Source organism: Hyperoodon ampullatus, assembly GCF_949752795.1.
Source record: "Hyperoodon ampullatus genome assembly, chromosome: 13".
Lineage (NCBI taxonomy): Eukaryota > Metazoa > Chordata > Mammalia > Artiodactyla > Ziphiidae > Hyperoodon > Hyperoodon ampullatus.
The window spans coordinates 52,164,217-52,183,856 of NC_136926.1; the positions used below are offsets into that span (position 1 = coordinate 52,164,217).

General features: G+C 39.2%; 1 protein-coding gene across 7 annotated transcripts in view; it reads left to right on the top strand.

The window, feature by feature from the left end:
• The window catches only part of FHOD3 (formin homology 2 domain containing 3), a gene marked incomplete at its 5' end in the record, with an annotated part of 495,578 nt that overhangs the window by 267,544 nt on the left and 208,394 nt on the right, over positions 1–19,640 (top strand). For all 7 annotated transcript variants that reach the window (XM_079717563.1, XM_079717564.1, XM_079717565.1 and 4 more), the window contains one exon: positions 10,236–10,330. In XM_079717563.1, the coding sequence (XP_079573689.1) occupies positions 10,236–10,330 (95 nt within the window). The remainder of the gene's footprint in view (positions 1–10,235; positions 10,331–19,640) is intronic.

Genomic DNA, 19,640 nt, shown 5'->3' on the forward strand with positions numbered 1-19,640 from the left:
TAAACTAGGAAGATTTCAGCTTGCATAGGAAACGACAAATCAGTAGACCCCAGTGCCAGGGTGACATTGACTGAATTTGTCAAATGCTTTAAAGCAGCTATTATAAAAAAAGGAAGTAAGGATGAACACTGTTGAAGTGAATGGAAAGATAGAAAGTCTCAGAAAAGAAACAGAAGATATAAAGAAGAGCCAAATGAAAAATTTAGAAATGAAAAATACATTAGTCAAAATAAAAATCTTACTAGACGGGCTCAGTAGCAGAATGGAAATGATGGACCTAAATTCAAATGTACCAATAATTATATTAAATGTAACTGGCCTGATCACAGTGATTAAAAGACAGAGATTATCAGAATGGATACAAAAAACAAGACCCAACTAAATGCTGCCTATAAGAAACCCACCTTAATTATAATGCTATAGTTAGTTTAAAAGCAAAAGGATGCAGAAATAAATATCATACAAACACTAATCAAAAGAAGGCCATATTAACATTAGAGAAAGTAGAGGCCAAAGTAAAGAAAATAGCAAGGGATAAAGAAGGACATTATAATGATAAAAAAGTTGATTCATCCAGAATTGGAAAACCTATAGAACTTCAAAATACATGAAGCAAAAACTGAGAGAATTGAAATAAGAAATGGAAAATCCTCTGTTGTAGTTGAAGACTTCAGCATTCCTTTTTTAGTAATCAATAGAACTGGTAGACTGAAAATCAGCAAAGCTATTGTGGAACTAAACAGCACCATCAACAACTAGTTCTAATTGACATTTTTAGAGTACTCTACCTAACTATAGCAGAATACATATTCTTTTCAAGTACATATAAAACATTCATGAAGATAGGTAATATCCTGGGTCATAAAAATAACAAATCTAAAAGAATTGAAATCATATGATATATTTTCTGGCCATAATGGAGTTAAACTATAAATCAATTATAGAAGGGTAACAGGAATGTCTCCAAATGCTTGGAAATTAATTGGAAATTAAACAACATGCTTTTAAATAATCCATATGTTGAAGAGGAATTCTCAAATGGAAATTAGAAAATATTTTGAACTAAATTAAAATGAAAAACAAAAATCTGTGGGATGCAGTTGAAGCAATGCATGTAGAGAAATTTATAGTATTACACGTTTCTATTAGAAAAAAAGAAAATAATCCATAATATAAACACCTGCCTTAAGAAACTAGAATAAAAAAGGAAAAACAAACTCAATCAAGTAGAAGGAAAGAAATGATAAAGATAAGGGTAAAGACTAATGAAATTGAAAACAGAGAAATAACGGAGTCGATATCAGTGAAACAAAATCTCATTCTTTGAAAAGAAAGATAATAAGCAACAATGACAAAGAAAAAGAGAAGACACTAATTGCCAACATCTGTAATGATAGAGGGGCTATCATGACAGACTCCACAGACATTAAATGAGTAATAAAAGAATACTATGAACAACTCTAGGTATATAAAATTGATAATTAGATGAAATGGGCCAGTTCCTTAAAAACCACAGACTACCAAAATTCACCCAAGATGAAATAGATTACCTGACTAGCCTTTTTACTATAAATGTTATTAACGATGACTATTAAAGAAATTTGATTTGTAGTTAACAATCTTCTGAAAAAGGAATCTCCAGGCTCAGATGGTTTCCTGGTAATTCTGCCAAACATTTAAAGACAAAATAAAACCAATTTTACTTAATCTTTTCCAGAAAACATCAGAGGAGGGAATGCTTCCCAACTCATTTTATAGGACCAGCATTACCATGATATGAAACAAGACGGAGACAGGATACTACAGACCAATATGTCTCATGAACAAAGATGCTAAAATTCTCAGCAAAATATCAACAAATCAAATTCAGCAATCTATAAAAGGAATAATGCACCATGGCCAAGAGGGAATGCAAGGCTGGTTCACTATTTGAAATTCACTTTGTGTAACTCACCACATTATCAGTCTGAAGAAAACCCACTTGATAATATCAATTGATATAGAAAAAACATTTGACAAAATTCAGCATTCATTTATGATTAAACAAAAACTTCTTAACAAACTAGACATTGGGGGGGATCGTCCTCACTTTGATAAAGGGCAATGTGCAAAAACCTATAGCTAACATCATAATTAATGGTGAAAGACTTACATGCTTTCCCCCTAATACTGAGAAAAGGCAAAGTTGTCCACTCCTACCACCCCTATTGAAATACTTAACCAGTGCAATAAGGCAAAGAGGAATAAAGGGTGGGGTGGGGGTGGGGAATATAGGTTGGGAAGGAAGAAATAAAATTGTTCTAGGTCACAGACAACATTACTGGCTATGTAGAAAACCTCAGAGAATCTACAGAAACATAACCCCCCAAACCCCTAGAATTAATAAGTTTAACAAAGTTACAGAATACAAAGTCAAAACAAACAAACAAAATTTTTATTTCTATATACTAATAATAAATAGTTGGGAATGGAGAAGTTTTAAAAATATTTCCAGTAGCTCCAAAATATATGAAATACTTATAAATTTAGCAAAAAGCCATATACAGAATCTTCAGTTAAAAACTATAAAACACTCATGAAAATAGAGATCTAAATGATGACATAATAGGATCATGGGTTATAAGACTGAATGTAGTAAAGATGTCATTCTTCCAAAATTTATCTGTAGATTTAATGCATTTCCCATAATACTTCCTGAAAGATTTTTTTCAGATTTAGAAAAACTGCTTCTAAAATTTACATGAAAAGGCCAAAGGACAAGAATAGCCAAAACAATTTTTAAAAGGAAGAATGAAATTGTAGGAGTCATACTACCTGACTTTAAGACTTCTTATGAAGCTACAGTAATCAAGATACTGTGGTGTTGGCAAAAGGATAGACGGATAGATCAGTGGAATAGAATAGAGAATCCAGAAATAGACCCATGCAAACATAGCCAATTGATTTTTGGCAAATTTGCAAAAGCAAATAAAGATAGGATAGTCTCTTCAAACAATGGTATTAGATCCATTGGACATCTACGTGAAAAAAAAAGAATATCAATCTAAACCTCACAATTTATACCAAAAAAATCTCAAAATGGAGCATATATCTAAATATAAAAAGTAAAACAAAAAATTTTTAGAAAAAATAATTGTGACTGATTTGGGCAGAGGGCTCTCCCCCACTGTGTGTCTTGGAGAGTCTTTCATTGAGTGCTTCTGTCCAGTAGATAATTGATGTGACTTCAGTGACATACTTGATATGACTAATGTTTATTGAGCACCTGCTCTGAGTCAGGCATTGCTCTAACTCAATCCCTACAACACCCCTGAAAAGTAGGTACTACCGTCTTACTATCTTATTTTTGAGATGAGGGAACTGAAGCACAGAAAATTAATAAAAATGCCTCGAGTAAATTCCATGAGCAGCATAACAACAAAGGCCCTGGTCTCTTTTTAGACCTGTGCTATTGTTACCCACCACTGTGTTCTGACATTCTGATCCTCCTCATCCTTCTTAGAAATGGAAATCACTCATTTTCGTGGTTCCTGTGACCCAGGCCATCTACTTTTCTTTTCTTTTTTTTTTCCTGGGCGAGTTTTATTCACAGGCCCTCATTTACATTGGTGGTATTTTGCTGTGGAAGCTTAGTGAGACATTAACCCACTTAAATCTATTTAGTGCCATCTTGTGTCTGCAGTGTGTTTTGCAGGATGGAGTGCTTTAGCTTTAGGGCTAGGGTGCAAAAGATCTAGCCTGAAAGCTTTTGATTGTCACAATATTATGACAAATCAGTATGATCAGAAAGTTGAATTCCATTAGACGTGGACTTTCTTGTGACTTTCTTCCTTCAAAGTGGGCAGTTAATAGAACCTTGAAGGGAAACATCATAGAGCAAAAACTTATAGAAATTCTTACTTTGACTCCCTTTTTGTAGTGGTGCCCTGGCTTGCTGGGCTTTCTGCAGTACCACAGGCCCTGAGCAGTTAGGGAGGAAACTTTCATTCCTGGCTTTTCAGCCTTGGGGGGAGGGTCTCCCCAAGAAATGTACCTTCCAGAAGCTGAACAGTCTACATTGACTTCCCTGTGCCATTTAGCTGATTTAGAAGATGCTAAATATGCCTTGGATTTGCTTCCTCAGCAGTGGAACTTGAATGGAAAGGGACTGTGGTACAAAGTCCTCTTCCCTGGAGATTTGCCAGTTTGTTTTGGAAGGGAGAGGAGGAAAGAAAAAGGGAAAGGGAAAAATGGGCAGAATGTGCTGAATTCCCAGAACTCTTTCATGAAGTGGGTGCTATATCTTTCTGAAGGAGGGAGGGGTATGCCAAGAGGGATGGGCTAGTAAAAAAATTCTAAAAACCAAGAGAAGCACCTAACACTTTACATTACACAGTCTTATTTGGTTCCTTTTTGTATATTTCTTTACTTTCCAATTATAAAATTAATAGATGCTTATAATGAAAATCAGGGAAAAGTAGAAAAAAATACATCCAAAGAACATATAACCAATCATAGTGCTTAATATATCATGGGTTTCCCTTTCCTTCTATGCTTGAGATTTTAGTGTTTTACTGAATTACATAATCATTATAAGGTTCTACTTTTTAATTATTTTATCAGAAACAGTTCACAGGTTAGGACATAGCTTTGATAAATTGCTGAGTTCTAGATCTGATACATATTTAGATTTCAGTTGATATTTTGATGTTATAGATGACACTCCAGTGAGTATCTTTGCTTTATCCTTTTTTTTCCCCCTTTAACTTAGGGTTATTTCCTTAGGATAGATTCCCGAAATCACATTGGCTTGGGAGGAGCTTAGAGAGGACTTCCAGGCTCTGAGTATAGACATGGAGGAGCCCGCCTACCCTGGCTGGAGGTGGACTCCACCACTTGGTAGTGATGGGATTTGGGGGCACATTCCTTTACTTTTCAGAGTTTCCGTTTTTCCCTCTGTCAGACGGGAGTTATAATACCTGCCTCACAGCAGGGCTATTGTATTAATAACACGTATAAAGTCCCACCCTTGGACTTTGGGACATGGTAGACACTAAATGGTAACTATTTTTAAAACAATTATAGCACTAAATAGCCTTATTATAGGACTTGTACCAACTTGCCCCACCACCAGGAATGTATGAAGTTACTTGTTTAACCTCTCCAGCAATTGATAACCTAATCATTTCTTTTAAAAATATCTTTCATGATTTAAGTGAAAATTCTACCTCATTGTTTTAATTTGCATTTTTATTATAGTAAGGATGAACAAGTTTGTTATTGTAAACCAGCTTGTCATCTCTCTTATGAAACGCTTTTAGTTTTTTTCTATTGGCATTTAGTATTTTCTTATCAACTTCTATGAATTGTTTATATAATAAATCATTTAAGCCTTTATCATATTTGCTGTCATATCATTTATCGAGTATTATATTTTTATATCAAACTTTGATTTTCTTTGTATGTTACATACTTATTTCTCATTAAGATGAGAAAGTGGTTATAATTGTGATCTATTAATTATAAATTCTGTAGATGAGTTTTTTATTGGGTCTATATATTTCTTGCAAATAATGACAGTATTATGTATTCATTTCTAAACATCCTACCTTTAATTATTTTTCATGTCTTGTTAAATTTGCTTGAAACTCTGTAGCATGGTATTAAATAATCATGGGATTAATGGGTATCATTTTAAAATTATTTCTGATTTTAATAGGAGTATCTCCAGTGTTTCACCACTAAATAGAATGTGAAACTGTTATTTTCAAAAATGTACAGTTTATTATGTCAAGGATATGTTCAATTAATTGTTTAAAATTTTGAGTTTTTACTTCTAAAATACAGCAGAGGGAGGAACACTCCCAAATTCATTCTACGAGGCCACCATCACCCTGATACCAAAACCAGACAAAGATGTCACAAAAAAGAAAACTACAGACCAATATCACTGATGAACATAGATGCAAAAATCCCCAACAAAATACTAGCAAATAGAATCCAACAGCACATTAAAAGGATCGTGCACCATGATCAAAATTTATAGAGACAGAAAGTAGATTAGTGGTTGTCTGCACCTGGGGGTGGTAATGGGGATTAATTGTCAGTGGGCATGAGGGATCTTACTGGGACAATGAAAATATTATAAAACTGATTTATGGTGCCATTCAGTAAAGTTACTGAAAAGCATTGAATTGTGCATGTAAAATGCGTGAATTTTATGATATCTAAAATATATGTCAATAAAGTTGTTAAAAAAAAAAGGATCATGCACCATGATCAAATGGGCTTTATCCCAGGAATGCAAGGATTCTTCAATATATACAAATCAAACAATGTGATAAACCATATTAACACATTGAAGGAGAAAAACCATATGATCATCTCAATAGATGCAGAAAAAGCTTTTGACAAAATTCAACACCCATTTATGATAAAAACTCTCCAGAAAGTAGGCATAGAGGGAACTTACCCCAACATAATAAAATATATGACAAACCTACAGGCAACATCATTCTCAGTGGTGAAAAACTGAAACCATCTCCACTAAGGTCAGGAAAAAGACAAGGTTGCCCACTCTCACCACTATTATTCAACATAGTTTTGGAAGTTGTAGCCACAGTAATCAGAGAAGAAAAAGAAATAAAAGGAATCCAAATCAGAAAAGAGGAAGTAAAACTGTCACTGTTTTTAGATGACATGATACTATACATAGAGAATCCCAAAGATGCTACCAAAAAACTACTAGAGCTAATCAATGAATCTGGTAAAGTAGCAAGAAATAAAATTAATGCACAGAAATCTCTTGCATTCCTATACAGTAATGATGAAAACTCTGAAAGAGAAATTAAGGAAACACTCCCATTTACCATTGCAACAAAAAGAATAAAATACCTAGGAATAAACCTACCTAAGGAGACAAAAAACCTGTATGCAGAAAACTATAAGACACTGATGAAAGAAATTAAAGATGATACAAACAGATGGAGAGATATACCATGTTCCTGGATTGGAAGAATCAACATTGTGAAAATGTCTATACTACCCAAAGCAATCTACAGATTCACTGCAATCCCTATCAAACTACCAATGGCATTTTTCACAGAACTAGAACAAAAAATTTCACAAATAGTATGGAAACACAAAAGACCCCGAATAGCCAAAGCAATCTTAGGAAAGAAAAACAGAGCTGGAGGTATCAGGCTCCCTGACTTCAGACTATACTACAGAGCTACAGTAATCAAGACAGTATGGTACTGGCACAAAAACAGAGATATAGATCAATGGAACAGGATAGAAAGACCAGAGATAAACCCACGCACATATGGTTACCTTATCTTTGATAAAGGAGGCAAGAATATACAGTGGAGAAAAGACAGCCTCTTCAATAAGTGGTGCTGGGAAAACTGGACAGTTCCATGTAAAAGAATGAAATTAGAACACACCCTAACACCATACCCAAAAATAAACTCAAAATTGATTAAAGACCTAAATGTAAGGCCAGACACTATCAAACTCTTAGAGGAAAACATAGGCAGAACACTCTGTGACATAAATTACGACAAGATCCTTTTTGACCCACCTCCTAGAGAAATGGAAATAAAAACAAAAATAAACAAATGGGACCTAATGAAACTTAAAAGCTTTGCACTGCAAAGGAAACCATAAACAAGACAAAAAGACAACCCTCAGAATGGGAGAAAATATTTGCAAATGAATCAATGGACAAAGGATTAATCTCCAAAATATACAGGCAGCTCATACAGCTCAATATCAAAAAAGCAACCCAATCCAAAAATGGGCAGAAGATCTAAACAGACAGTTCTCCAAAGAAGATAATGCAGATGGCCAACAAACACATGAAAGGATGCTCAACATCACTAATCATTAGAGAAATGCAAATCAAAGCTATAATGAGGTATCACATCACACCAGTCAGAATGACCATCATCAAAAAATCAACAAACAATAAATGCTGGAGAGGGTGTAGAGAAAAGGGAACAATCTTCCACTGTTGGTGGGAATGTAAATTGATACAGCCACTATGGAGAACAGTATGGAGGTTCCTTAAAAACTAAAAATAGAACTACAATACGACCCAGCAATCCCACTGCTGGGCATATACCCTGAGAAAACCATAATTCAAAAAGATACATGTCCCCTAATGTTCAATGCAGCACTATTTACAATAGCCAGGACATGGAACCAACCTAAATATCCATCAACAGATGAATGGATAAAGAAGATGTGGCACATATATACAATGGAATATTACTCAGCCATAAAAAGAAATGAAATCGAGCTATTTGTAGTGAGGTGGATGGACCTAGAGACTGTCATACAGAGTGAAGTAAGTCAGAAAGAGAAAAACAAATACCGTATGCTAACACAAATATATGGAATCTAAAAAAAAAAATGGTTCTGAAGAACCTAAGGGCAGGACAGGAATAAAGACACAGACGTAGAGAATGGACTTGAAGACACGGGGAGGGGGAAGGGTAAGCTGGGATAAAGTGAGAGAGTGGCATGGACATATATACACTACCAAATGTAAAATAGATAGCTAGTGGGAAGCAGCCACATAGCACAGGGGGTTCAGCTCTGTGCTTTGTGTCCACCTAGAGGGGTGGGATAGGGAGGATGGGAGGGAGACACAAGAGAGAGGAGATATGGGGATATATGTTTATGTATAGCTGATTCACTTTGTCATACAGCAGAAACTAACACACCATTGAAAAGCAGTTATACTCCAATAAAGATGTTAAAAAATAAATAAATCAAATAAATCAGAAAAATTTTTGAGTTTTTACATATTTAGGAGCATACTTTTTCTCAGAATGATGATGTGGTTTTGTCATTTGATCTTTTGTTGGATAGTATAATAGTGAGTTTTCTAACATAACACATATATTTGTATGCTTGGAATTTGTGTACAATCACTATTTTGTGCTTTGCTCTTTTCAATCATCACCATTTTACCTGGACTGTTCCCACGACCTACATATAAAGTTGTGTGTAAAGCATAAAAGAAAGAATGTAAGAAAACATATCAACATATTAAGTATAATTCTTTAAACTATGAGATTATGAATTATTTTCACTTTACACCTCTTGTTGTCAGTTTTCTAAAATAAGATATCCTAATATTACCAGAAAAAAAAGTGTCACCTAAAAATGCCAATGCCATGCCAATTAATTATGGCTGCAGTAAGATTTAGGAAGTCAGACCTGATTCAAGGAAGCCTATTTACTTAGAGTATGTAACTTCTGTTTATTCGTATTCTAGAATCCAAATTATTTTGATACCAACGGATATGAAAAAATAGTTAATATTTGTTTTTTAAAAAAGTAATAACGTGGCTTGTTTTTTTGTTTGGTTTGTCTTGGGTTTTTTTTGGTGAATAATGACAATCTGTAGTGACTATATTTTTCTTAACTAAGAATTTAGGACTTGGTATCAACAGTATTTTTTATGATTTCTTTCAAAAATTTTTTATTGCAGTAAAAGTCACATAATATAAAACATACTATTTTAAGCATATTTAATGTACTCAGTGGCACTAAGTACATTCACATTGTTGTTCAACTCTCACCATCATCCATCTCCAGAATTTTTCACCTTCCTAAGCTGAAACTCTGTCCCCATTAAACACTGACCTCCCCACCCCCCCTCCCCACCCCTGCCCTCTGTTTTCATGATTTCTGACATTTTAAAACCTGAAAGTCTTTAAAAGGATTACAAAGAATATTTAAATACATATTTATCCCTTACCTTAAGGGTTCAAATTGTATTGGCTCAAAATGGTTCCATAGTGTCTGGGACCTGCCTGACCATAGGCTGGGGCACCAGATAAGTTGTTTTTAGAAACTTCATGCACCCTCTTGGCCCCAGCGGGAGACCACAACCCAGACACCATATCATAGATATCTCTTCCTCGTCTGGGACTACATACAGATATAGAAATGTAAAAACATGCATTTATACATCAAGGCACAGAGGAACAACAATCATTGGATTTGGTGCCTTAATTGCATCTTCCAGACACCAGGATAACCCTTATTTCTTCTGGAGTGATCAACACTTTCTGCAGTGAGATTGCGCTAATTTCAGAGCTCAGGGATTCTCTGCAGATTTGGTTCTTAACATACAGTGTACTTAAAGTGTGAAAATCTCACTTGACATTATGGTCATTGGAGGTTATATTTACATATAAACCATAACGTCTCCTTGCTTCTTTTTCTCTTCTCTTCTGTAGCTTTGGGCCAGATTATGTTGTATGTGGATGGGATGAATGGAGTAATAAACCACAATGAAACCATTCAGTGGCTGTACACGCTCATTGGGTCAAAGGTAAGAGGAGGTTATGATGGGACATTTTATTCAGTTTGCATATTATACTCCTATATTTTTACCCTGTTACCCTCTCTGAGATGGTTTTGCAGAAAGAAGTCCTATTCAGCTTTGTTCCTGCCCTGTCGCAGTACAAATAAGGACTACTATTTTATAGATTAAAAAAAAACAAAACTCAGGGGCTTCCCTGGTGGCGCAGTGGTTGAGAGTCCACCTGCCGATGCAGGGGACACGGGTTCACGCCCTGGTCCGGGAAGATCCCACATGCCGCAGAGTGGCTAGGCCCGTGAGCTATGGCCGCTGGGCCTGCACGTCCGGAGCCTGTGCTCCTCAATGGGAGAGGCCATAACAGTGAGATGCTCGCATACCACAAAAAATACAAAAAACAAAAAACAAAACTCACTCAAATTGCAAAGAGCTTATGAATTTTTAATGTATTTTTATTTTTTCCTTTTAAGCATTAATCAAATGCTTTTGGCACCTCTGGTTTTTAATGCTTAATTAAAACATTATGCCATGGATAGAGTATTAATATTACCTGCTGTATTTCATGTTTAATACTTTCAGTTACTTAAGTACATACTTACATGTTATACGTATGTATATGCATATTCCTATATATAGATGAATGAATTTGAGATTGCCTTTCAACTCTGCCATCAATTATAAAAGTGACCAACATTTATTAACAATTTACCTAGGCACCAGGCACCATAGTAGGTGCTTTTCAAGCATTATCACCTTTAATCTACATAAGACCACTCTAAGGTAAACAATGCTATCCCCATTTTGTAGTTGAGGAAATAGTGCTTGGTTATGAGAATCTATCTAATTTCCCCCACGGATCTTGGCCTACGTCTGGCTGGCCGTGCCTCGGCTGTGAGTGCCCACACTCTGGGGGCGCTGCCTTAAGAAGATCCACCCTGATACCCAAGGGGCGCTGGAAGCTGAGTGAGGCTCTGGTGTGGTCTTCTCTGGATTCAGGTGGGACCGGGAGGTACCTGGCTGGGGGCGAGGCGACGTGGACTTGGAGGAAGTAAGAAGGGATCCTGTCCTGAGCAGATGCTACTGAACCCAGGCTGAAGTATGGTCAGCTTGGGGTGACGCACCATGGCAGAAACCACGGTGACTAGTGGAGGCAACAGGGTCAGGCAGGGAGGGCATCGAGGGCCTGGGTGGGGAATTTCAGCCTGACTTCGGTCACAGAATCAACATAGCTTCCCAGGGGTCCCTGCAGAACCTGTGGTCATCCCAGGCTTCCCATCCCTATGTTCACTGCCACCCCCAGTTGGGCGAGCCTGCCAAGGCTGGCAGGCACCAGTGCCGTGCTCTTAAGCAATGAGTCACATCCCTTGGCCTCACTTCTCAAAGTACCTGCTTCCTGAGGACCCTGCCGTATTTCAGGAGCACTCAGCCTTGATTTGACTTTATGACAAGAATAGATCTAGTTGAGGCTGTATCTTCCTTCCAGACTTGGTGATGGTGCCCTTGTGTCGGTGGGAGGGCCTTTCTCCTCTGGATGGCTTTGGTATGCAATGCCCACTGGGTCCCAGGTCCTTGGTTGCTCTTACATCTTCCTCTCAATTTTCCTTTTCCCAATATTATTGATGATAGAATCCCCCCAGTCCCATTTTATAATAGAAACAGCCATGGTTTCTCTTAGAAGACTGAAAATCTGTTCTTCGTTTTAAAAATTTGGCTCTGTTTTCTATGGAAAATGAATATGGCTCTATTTACAAACTGCTGTAGGTGACCTTACAAGCTGAGTGGAATCCTGGGCCTAATAGGCTGATTTAGCCAGGCTGAGGGAAGATGTATATCTCGTATCCTGTTTCAGCGTTTTCTGATTTTTCTTTCCTTCTGCTGGGAGCCTTCCCTAACCTTCATGTTCATTTGGAAGTTGCTCCCTCCCCTGTGCTCTCTGCATGGTCTCAAGGACCCCAAAAGCTAGGGAGATGGGAGAATTTGCAATAAAAACTGACTTTATTATGGTCATGATAAAACGCCAACAAGCAGCCCTATTTCCAAAAGGGAATAAAACCTAGCAGCTATGCTTGTGATAGGAAAAGTGACAGCCTTTTAGCTCATCACCAGGAAGGGAATAGAGGGAGGGCAAGGTCCCGGTGGTGGGAGTGGGAGGGGAGAGAGGATGGCAAAGGCAGGAAGAAGAGAAGAGAGAGAGGGGAAAGAGTGAGAGGAGAGTCCATGGGCTAGGAAGAAAAAGAGGAGATGAGAAAAAGGAAGTGGGCCTAACAGAAGTGCCTCTGTCCGCTCAGTAGATGGGAGGAAGGCTCAGAGCCTTCAGTGTTGCAACAGCATCCTGTCAGTTTCTTTGGAATCATTCTGCAAGGAAAAGGAATGCACAGGGACAACCTTATTGACTTCTAAATACCATGGAGAAATCACAAAATTAAAAGTCCTCAAGAATGAGTTTGTAGGAATTATGCTTCCTTCCCTGTGTAGCACACACAGCGTTCGGGACCTAGCGCATCTCTCCTCGGGGCCTCTGTCTCCCCAGCCTCCTCCCCAGCCACCTGGGGCACCAGCCTCTTCCCCAGCCACTTGGGGCATCAGCATCAGATCAGTGCTGGTTTCTTTCTCCATCTTTCATTTTCCAGAAGGAAGGTCCACAATAGTCTCCAGCTCTTGTGTTCAATACCAGGCCAGTCACCCTGAGGAAAAGAAAATAGAGTCAAGGGTCAGCCTAAGCCTTGGAGCTTATGGCGTTGTTAGAAAGGGGACCGTGGGTGATGCTCGCAGCCCGTGTCCACTCTGTGATGTCAGAGGAAGGTCTCGCCTGACCCTGCAGGGGGTGCTCGGTTCCAGGCTAGTGGCTGAAAGTCAGCAGTGGTAGCAGCCACCGAGTTTATCTTCAGTGCAGTTCTAATGAGATCACTTGTCTTTATAAAACCAGTATGGTGGTCTCAACACTCCCTCTCACCCCCATGACTGGACAGTGAGGAATCTGCAAAGACGAACGGATGCACCAACATGAAACCCTTAGGTTTTGAGAGGGAAGCCTCGGGCCCCTCCTTCAACATTCAGATTGGTCAGTACAGCCACAGTGGTTTTCCTGGTTCAAATTAAATTAAGAAATCAGGAAAGCCAGGGGTCCTAGGGTTTTCTTTCAATGAAGATTTCTCAGAACCTAAAGAACAGGAACCATGAGGTCCTGTTGTTTTCACCTTAAACAGGCACAGAGTTGATAATGGAATCCTGGGTTAGAGAAACATTGTCATTCTATTTTCATAATTCTTCATTTTCCTTCCATGAAAGGCAACAAGATGTGAGTCTGCCAGAGGGCCATTATGCAATATTTGCACGTATTTGAGTCTTATAGACAGAGGAGAAAATGTTACATTTGCAGCTAAATAATTACTTTTTAAAAGAAAGAAAAAGTGTTTTCAATAACATGTTCATTCTTTTTACAAAGATCCATCTTTAAACTTCCCAGTTAGAGGTAAGAAGCAGATGCTCACCCCATGGCTTTGCACACAGTATGGATTTTTTTTCTTTTAGTGTATCTGGAAGTCTCATTAATTGGGGTAAGGTGATTCAGCTTGTACAGCATAGCCTTTCGTCATCCTCACACAGAGAGTCTGCCTCTCTGTGTCCGTATGGATCCCCTTCTGGCCGTGGGGGAGGCCGCAGGGGTTGTCCACCTCCTTGTGGGTTTCATGATCTCCTGATGTCATCATGAAATCCGCCCATTCTGTGTTGCTAGTTCTGCATTTTTCTGTCTGCCCCACTGAAGCTCATTCTTCTAGCTGCACCCGAGGTTGCTGGTCACAGATCTCCAGACTTTCTTTGTACTGTGTGGGGATGGCCCTGTGTCCCGACTCCCATGTAGCCTAGTTGCTAAACCTGAGTCTAGGGGAGCTCTGGCCACAGCCCCCTTTCACACACACACACACACACACACCCCGCACACACACACTGGGAACACTGCTCAAAGTTTCGTTAGGATGGTAGAATGATGAGAAGTAACGTGCAGTGTGTGGGATGGAGGTGGGTGGGTTGGGGAGAAATTGACAGGGATGGGAAGCTGGGGGGCTAGCACGGTATCAAATCTCTGAGGTGGTGAGGCCTGGCTAAGAATTACAGCAGAAACGGAACGATGAAAATTTGGAGACATTTTGAGGAATAGCTTCCTAGGATTGGGTTTCTGCATGTAGAAAAACAAAATCAAGAATCAAAGCTAGGGTCATAGTTTTGAATCTGGGCAGCTAGAAATACATCATTGCCTCTGGCAGGAGTAGAAAAGTTGGATATTGGGGTTCATTAGCAGGAAAGCTTTGGCATACTGGTTGTGAGATGAAGGCAGTGTCTCCCAGGAGAGCTAAGCAGGTGTGTCCAGGGTGCCAGGTGCTCTGGGAAGTGCTGGCTGGTTGTGGAGGAGAGGACCTTCCGTGAGCCCTTTGGTCATGGTCATTGGCATGTCACTGCCAGTGTGGTCCACTGAGATGACCTACATGTGGGTGAGATCTGAAGCGCTTTTTAATTTTTTTTGTTTGGTTAAACTTTTTATTTTGAGATAATTGATAATTGTAGATTCACATATAATTGTTAGAAATAATACATAGAGATCCTGTGTAATCTTCACCCAGTTTTCTCCAAAGGTAATGTCATGTAATACTGTACTACAATATCACAAACCAGGAGATTGAGATTTTGGTACAGTCAAAAGACAGAATATATCCATCACCAGCAGGAGCCCTTATATCACTTCCCTCCTATTCCCACGCACACCTACATCCCTGGAAACCATCTGTTCTTCATTTCTACACTTTTGTGATTTCAAGAGTGTTATATAAATGGTAGTGAACACAGCATGTAACCTTTTGGACCTGGCTTTTTTTCACTCAGCAGAATTATCTGAAGATTCACTGAAGTGCTTTCTGAGTTACATAATATAAAATAGAATCCTAGCCTTGAAGAGATGGCAAAGTCTTGTTCAAGGTGTTCCTGACATTCACCAGCCACATTCCTGATACTCTGGCAGAGAGAGTGCCATTTCCCCCCAACAGCCATTAATAGACACTGGAATTGAGGGAAAGCCTTCCTTATTGGGACCCACCTCGGCCTCTCTGTAATTAACCAAACGCTGTGCACTGCTTTCTTGAACAACAAACACACAGTCACTTCCCCATGGATGCTCTTTGAGTATTTAAAGGCAGTTATCATGCCACCCTGTCCAAACTAAACTCAATGGTTTCCACAGATAGTTCTTGGGGGTATAGTTTGCAACACCTCATCACATGGGTTACTAATTTTTCTGTCTATCCAGTACAAAGAATAGTAATATGGTAGGCTCCTGGGATACAATGTCGCCCTTCCACAAATCCTACCTCTGATTTCAGCAGCAGCCCTGGGTGCTGGCCCAAATCAAACTGTTAATTCACTATACCTCCCAGGTTTCCCCCCCCGACTCATCCACATTTGCCAATTTCTTCCATTCTGCATCTCTGTGATTGTTTTACACCTAAGTGCAGAACTTTGCATTTTTTCCCATTGATTTCAGGCCAGAGTTCCAGCCTCAATATACTTTTGAACTTTGCTTTGCCCATTCATCCCATTAACTCTTAATCTTAGTTTTATTTAACGTAAATTGAATAAGCAGAGTTTCTGTGTCATTGACCAAAATGTTGACAGAGGCAAGGGATGTGTAAGCCAGTGCAGCCTGCCGGTCAGCACTGATCAGTTAGGGCATTGGGGCCATTTTAGTGCAATTAGTGGGAAGGCATCTAACTGTATGATCATCCAGCCTCGTTTCTTCATTGAGTTCACAGGTAGGCTGCATCTGGTGGTAAGGGCGGAGCTTTAGGGTCAGACAACCTGTGTGATCCTTTGGGTAGATTATTATTTTTTTCTATGAAATGGAGATAATAATCTATAAAATGAGGGTAATAATAATGAAGATATGTAAAACACTGAGCATTGTACCTGCACCTAAGTGCTCAGTGTTGTGAGCTAAAAACTCTTTTTCCACTTGTCCACCACCTCCTGTTTAAAGAAAAAAAGAGATGCACTCAGCTTGCCAGGACCTGTTCACCTGGAAACTGCTGGTCCTGCCTGTTTCCCTCTCTTTTCTAAGTGCTCATGACACATTCGTCCAAAATATGTCTTGCATGGGTAAAACTTCTATTCACTCTTTGGTCTTCTGTGTTTCATTTGGGCAATTTCTACTGACTTATCATCAAGGAAACTGATTCTGTGCTCCTCTGTGTTGAGTCTTCCTGATGAACTTCTGAGCACATTCATCATCTCCTTTAATGCTTATTTGCAGCATTTCCATTTGAGTCTTTCTTCTAGTTTCTCTTTGCTGAAATGTATCATCTGCTCATGCAAGTTGTGTACCTTTTCCACTAGTTTTTAACGTGTTAATCATTGTGAATTTTATAGTTCCAGTATTGAGTCAAGTCTAAGTCTGGTTCAGTTGATGGCTTCATTTCTTGATAGCAGGGGTGGGGAGTTGGGACTTTCCTGCCTTTTTGTACATCTTGTAATTTTTGGTTGTAAGCTTGGTATCATGCATAGGACAGTATAGACTGAGGTAGGTAGTATTTATGCCTATAAATGGGCAGGTCTCTAACCTAGGCTATTAGAGAGGTTGTCAGTCTGCTCTCGAGGGGAGCAGGGTTTGGGTTTTGCTGTTGCTCTGGTATGTTCCTGCACCACCAGTTTTCAAGTTCCTTAAGGTATTATCTTGTGCTTGAGGTGAGGACTGGTTTGCCAAAGGGTTTTGCTCAAAGTTCCTTTTTCACTGTCAGCTTTAGACCTTTTTTATGCGTCTGAGCCTCAGAAGGGGTCTCTCTCCATGCTCCTGTCCCTCTGCTAGCGATAAGCACCAGTGACACTTCCTGAACTGTGCTTTCTCCATCATCTTTGTTTTCGACGTTGGACTTCAGAAGGGTCAGTGTGCCTGGGTCTTGGAGGGGGGGCTACCTCAGTGATCCTGTACCTCCCTCGGTAGTAGGGGACTGCTAAAACTCTGTGCTAAGGATAGTTTCCTGCTCCTGCCGCAGCAGCGCTGAGTCTTATTCTTTTCCCTTCTCCTACGCCACCTGTGCGTCAGGGGCAACAAGATTTGCTGTCCTTCCCTGCGGCTTACGGCTTTTGTCTCACAGAGGAGAAGGCTCAGGGTGTAGTTTCCTGCCTGTCCAGGTGGTGTGGTGGCTGCTCCCTTCCTCCTATGGGGTGGTTGCTGTTGTTCTCGCTATCTGGTTGTGCGTCCCCCAGCCTGCACCATGGGGAGACTTTCTTAGGTCTCCATCCCTGCCCCGATCTTCCTCGTGGTGCCATGGAGGTCATTGGATAGCGGCTGTGAGTGGATGCTGAATCCCTCTGTGTCTGTAGTTCCCAGGGGCACCATACTCTCATGACAGTCTATCCTTGGCCATTTGCTAAAACTATGATCTGAGTTTGACTTGCTGCTCGGAATGGTGGCTCCATCTTCCTACTCTGCTCTACTTATATGGGCCATTGCTGTGTCCCACCTTTTCTTGGTGGAAGGAAAACTGTTCCTTTTTAGATTTCATGCTATTTGGTTGCCCTGAAATCCCATCTCTCTAGTGGATTCAAGAAAAGTTGATTTTAATGATTATTTGGCCTTTTTTCTTGTTAGGTTTGGAGCAACACTCTTTGTAGCTTTCTGAGTAGAAGCCAGAGGTTCAATTTCGTATATTTAAAAACACGATAAATAAAATACCATGAGATCTACTCAGGCAATGAATTCTATCAGATTTTTATGTTTAATCTTTCCAAATTACTTGAATTAATATGTATTTTATTAATAGAAATTTGGATTAAAACTTATTTCATGACACAGTTAATGATAACAGATTGAAGAGAAAACAGCCGAAGTTTATTGGTGTAATATGAAATCTTGATATTAAAAAATAACCTTTTAAAACGTTTACTGATTTTTTTTATGATTGTAAGAGTAATATATTCTCTTTGTATAAAACTTTAGAAATACAAAAAAAAGTAAAAATCACCTGAAATGCTACTATATAGATATGAAGATTGTTAACTTTGTACATTTCTTTCTACTTTTTTTCTTTGAAATGTTCTTACGTAGTTAACTCTAAATATATTCTAAGCATTTTCCTGTATTATTATGGCATTTCAAAAACATAACATTTAATGCCTATGTAATATTTAATCATACAAGTGTACTGTAATTTATTTGATTTTTCTCATATTGTAAAATCAAATTGTTTCTAATTATGCACTATAGAGCTTCTTTGTGTCTTCATGAAAACACATTTAGTGAATGAGGTTGTATTTCAATTTTTTCCATGTTTATCAATATTTCATTAGGTAAGATTTTTTAAATTCCATAAGTTGTAATGGCAGGTTTAAGTAATATTTGTGTCAGAGATATTATGGGTGCAAAGAGCCAGCCTCCCCTTTATAGCTATTGCTCTTTTGCTGGTCATTTGGCTTCGTACACCCAGTAAACTAATTCTCACTGATTTGATCTCTTGGATGCCCCCATATGTGGATAATCTCAGTGGAAGGGAAAAAAAAGGAAGTTTTACTAGTCATTGCTTGGGAAGAGAGAGAGGCCAGAGGTTCAAGCCAGACCTTAAACGAGCCAGCAGGTTGAGGGGACCCCATGGTCCAGGATGAGTCTCCAGCCACAAAGCTGGAACAGCAGTTTCTTCAATCCACTCTGAGATGATCTACTTCAGGGAGCTGATATGTGGAAGGAACCACAACTCTCCAGAGGCTTATCGATAAACCAGAACGGCAGCTTCCTATTTTACACAGACAAGTTCCCCTGTGAACGTAAATGGGAGAAACAGGAGCAGGGGTGGGATTTTGACCCTTCTGCCCTTTTAGGAAATGTGGCCAAGGACTAGCAGCTGTGTTCTAGCCGCTGGAGAGAGTAAGAATGGGTGGTTCTGATATGGAAGACATCTGGGGTGATGTAAAAACCCCACAGTAGCCAATGTGCCGTTCCTTAGGAAGAGATGTTCTTAGAGAGTTGGGTGGACAGGAGGACTGGAAGAAGCATAGGCTTCCTGGAACCGCCCTGGGAACAGCCCTAAAAGCTCAGGTCTGCCTTTGCCAGCACCACTAACCCGCATCCCCACAGCCTCTCTCCACCTGCCAGTACTCACCTGCCCACCCTTCTCCACCCATCCAAGGACATGTGAGCTGACTGCCGAAATCTTGCCAATAGCATATTCACCATTCCTGAGGTTTGCTTGTTGCCCACTGTCATGTTTCCAGAACTGGCTATTTATATAAGAAAGTTCTTTAACTTTGATTATTCCTTGGAGAAGGATATGTGTCACATTTC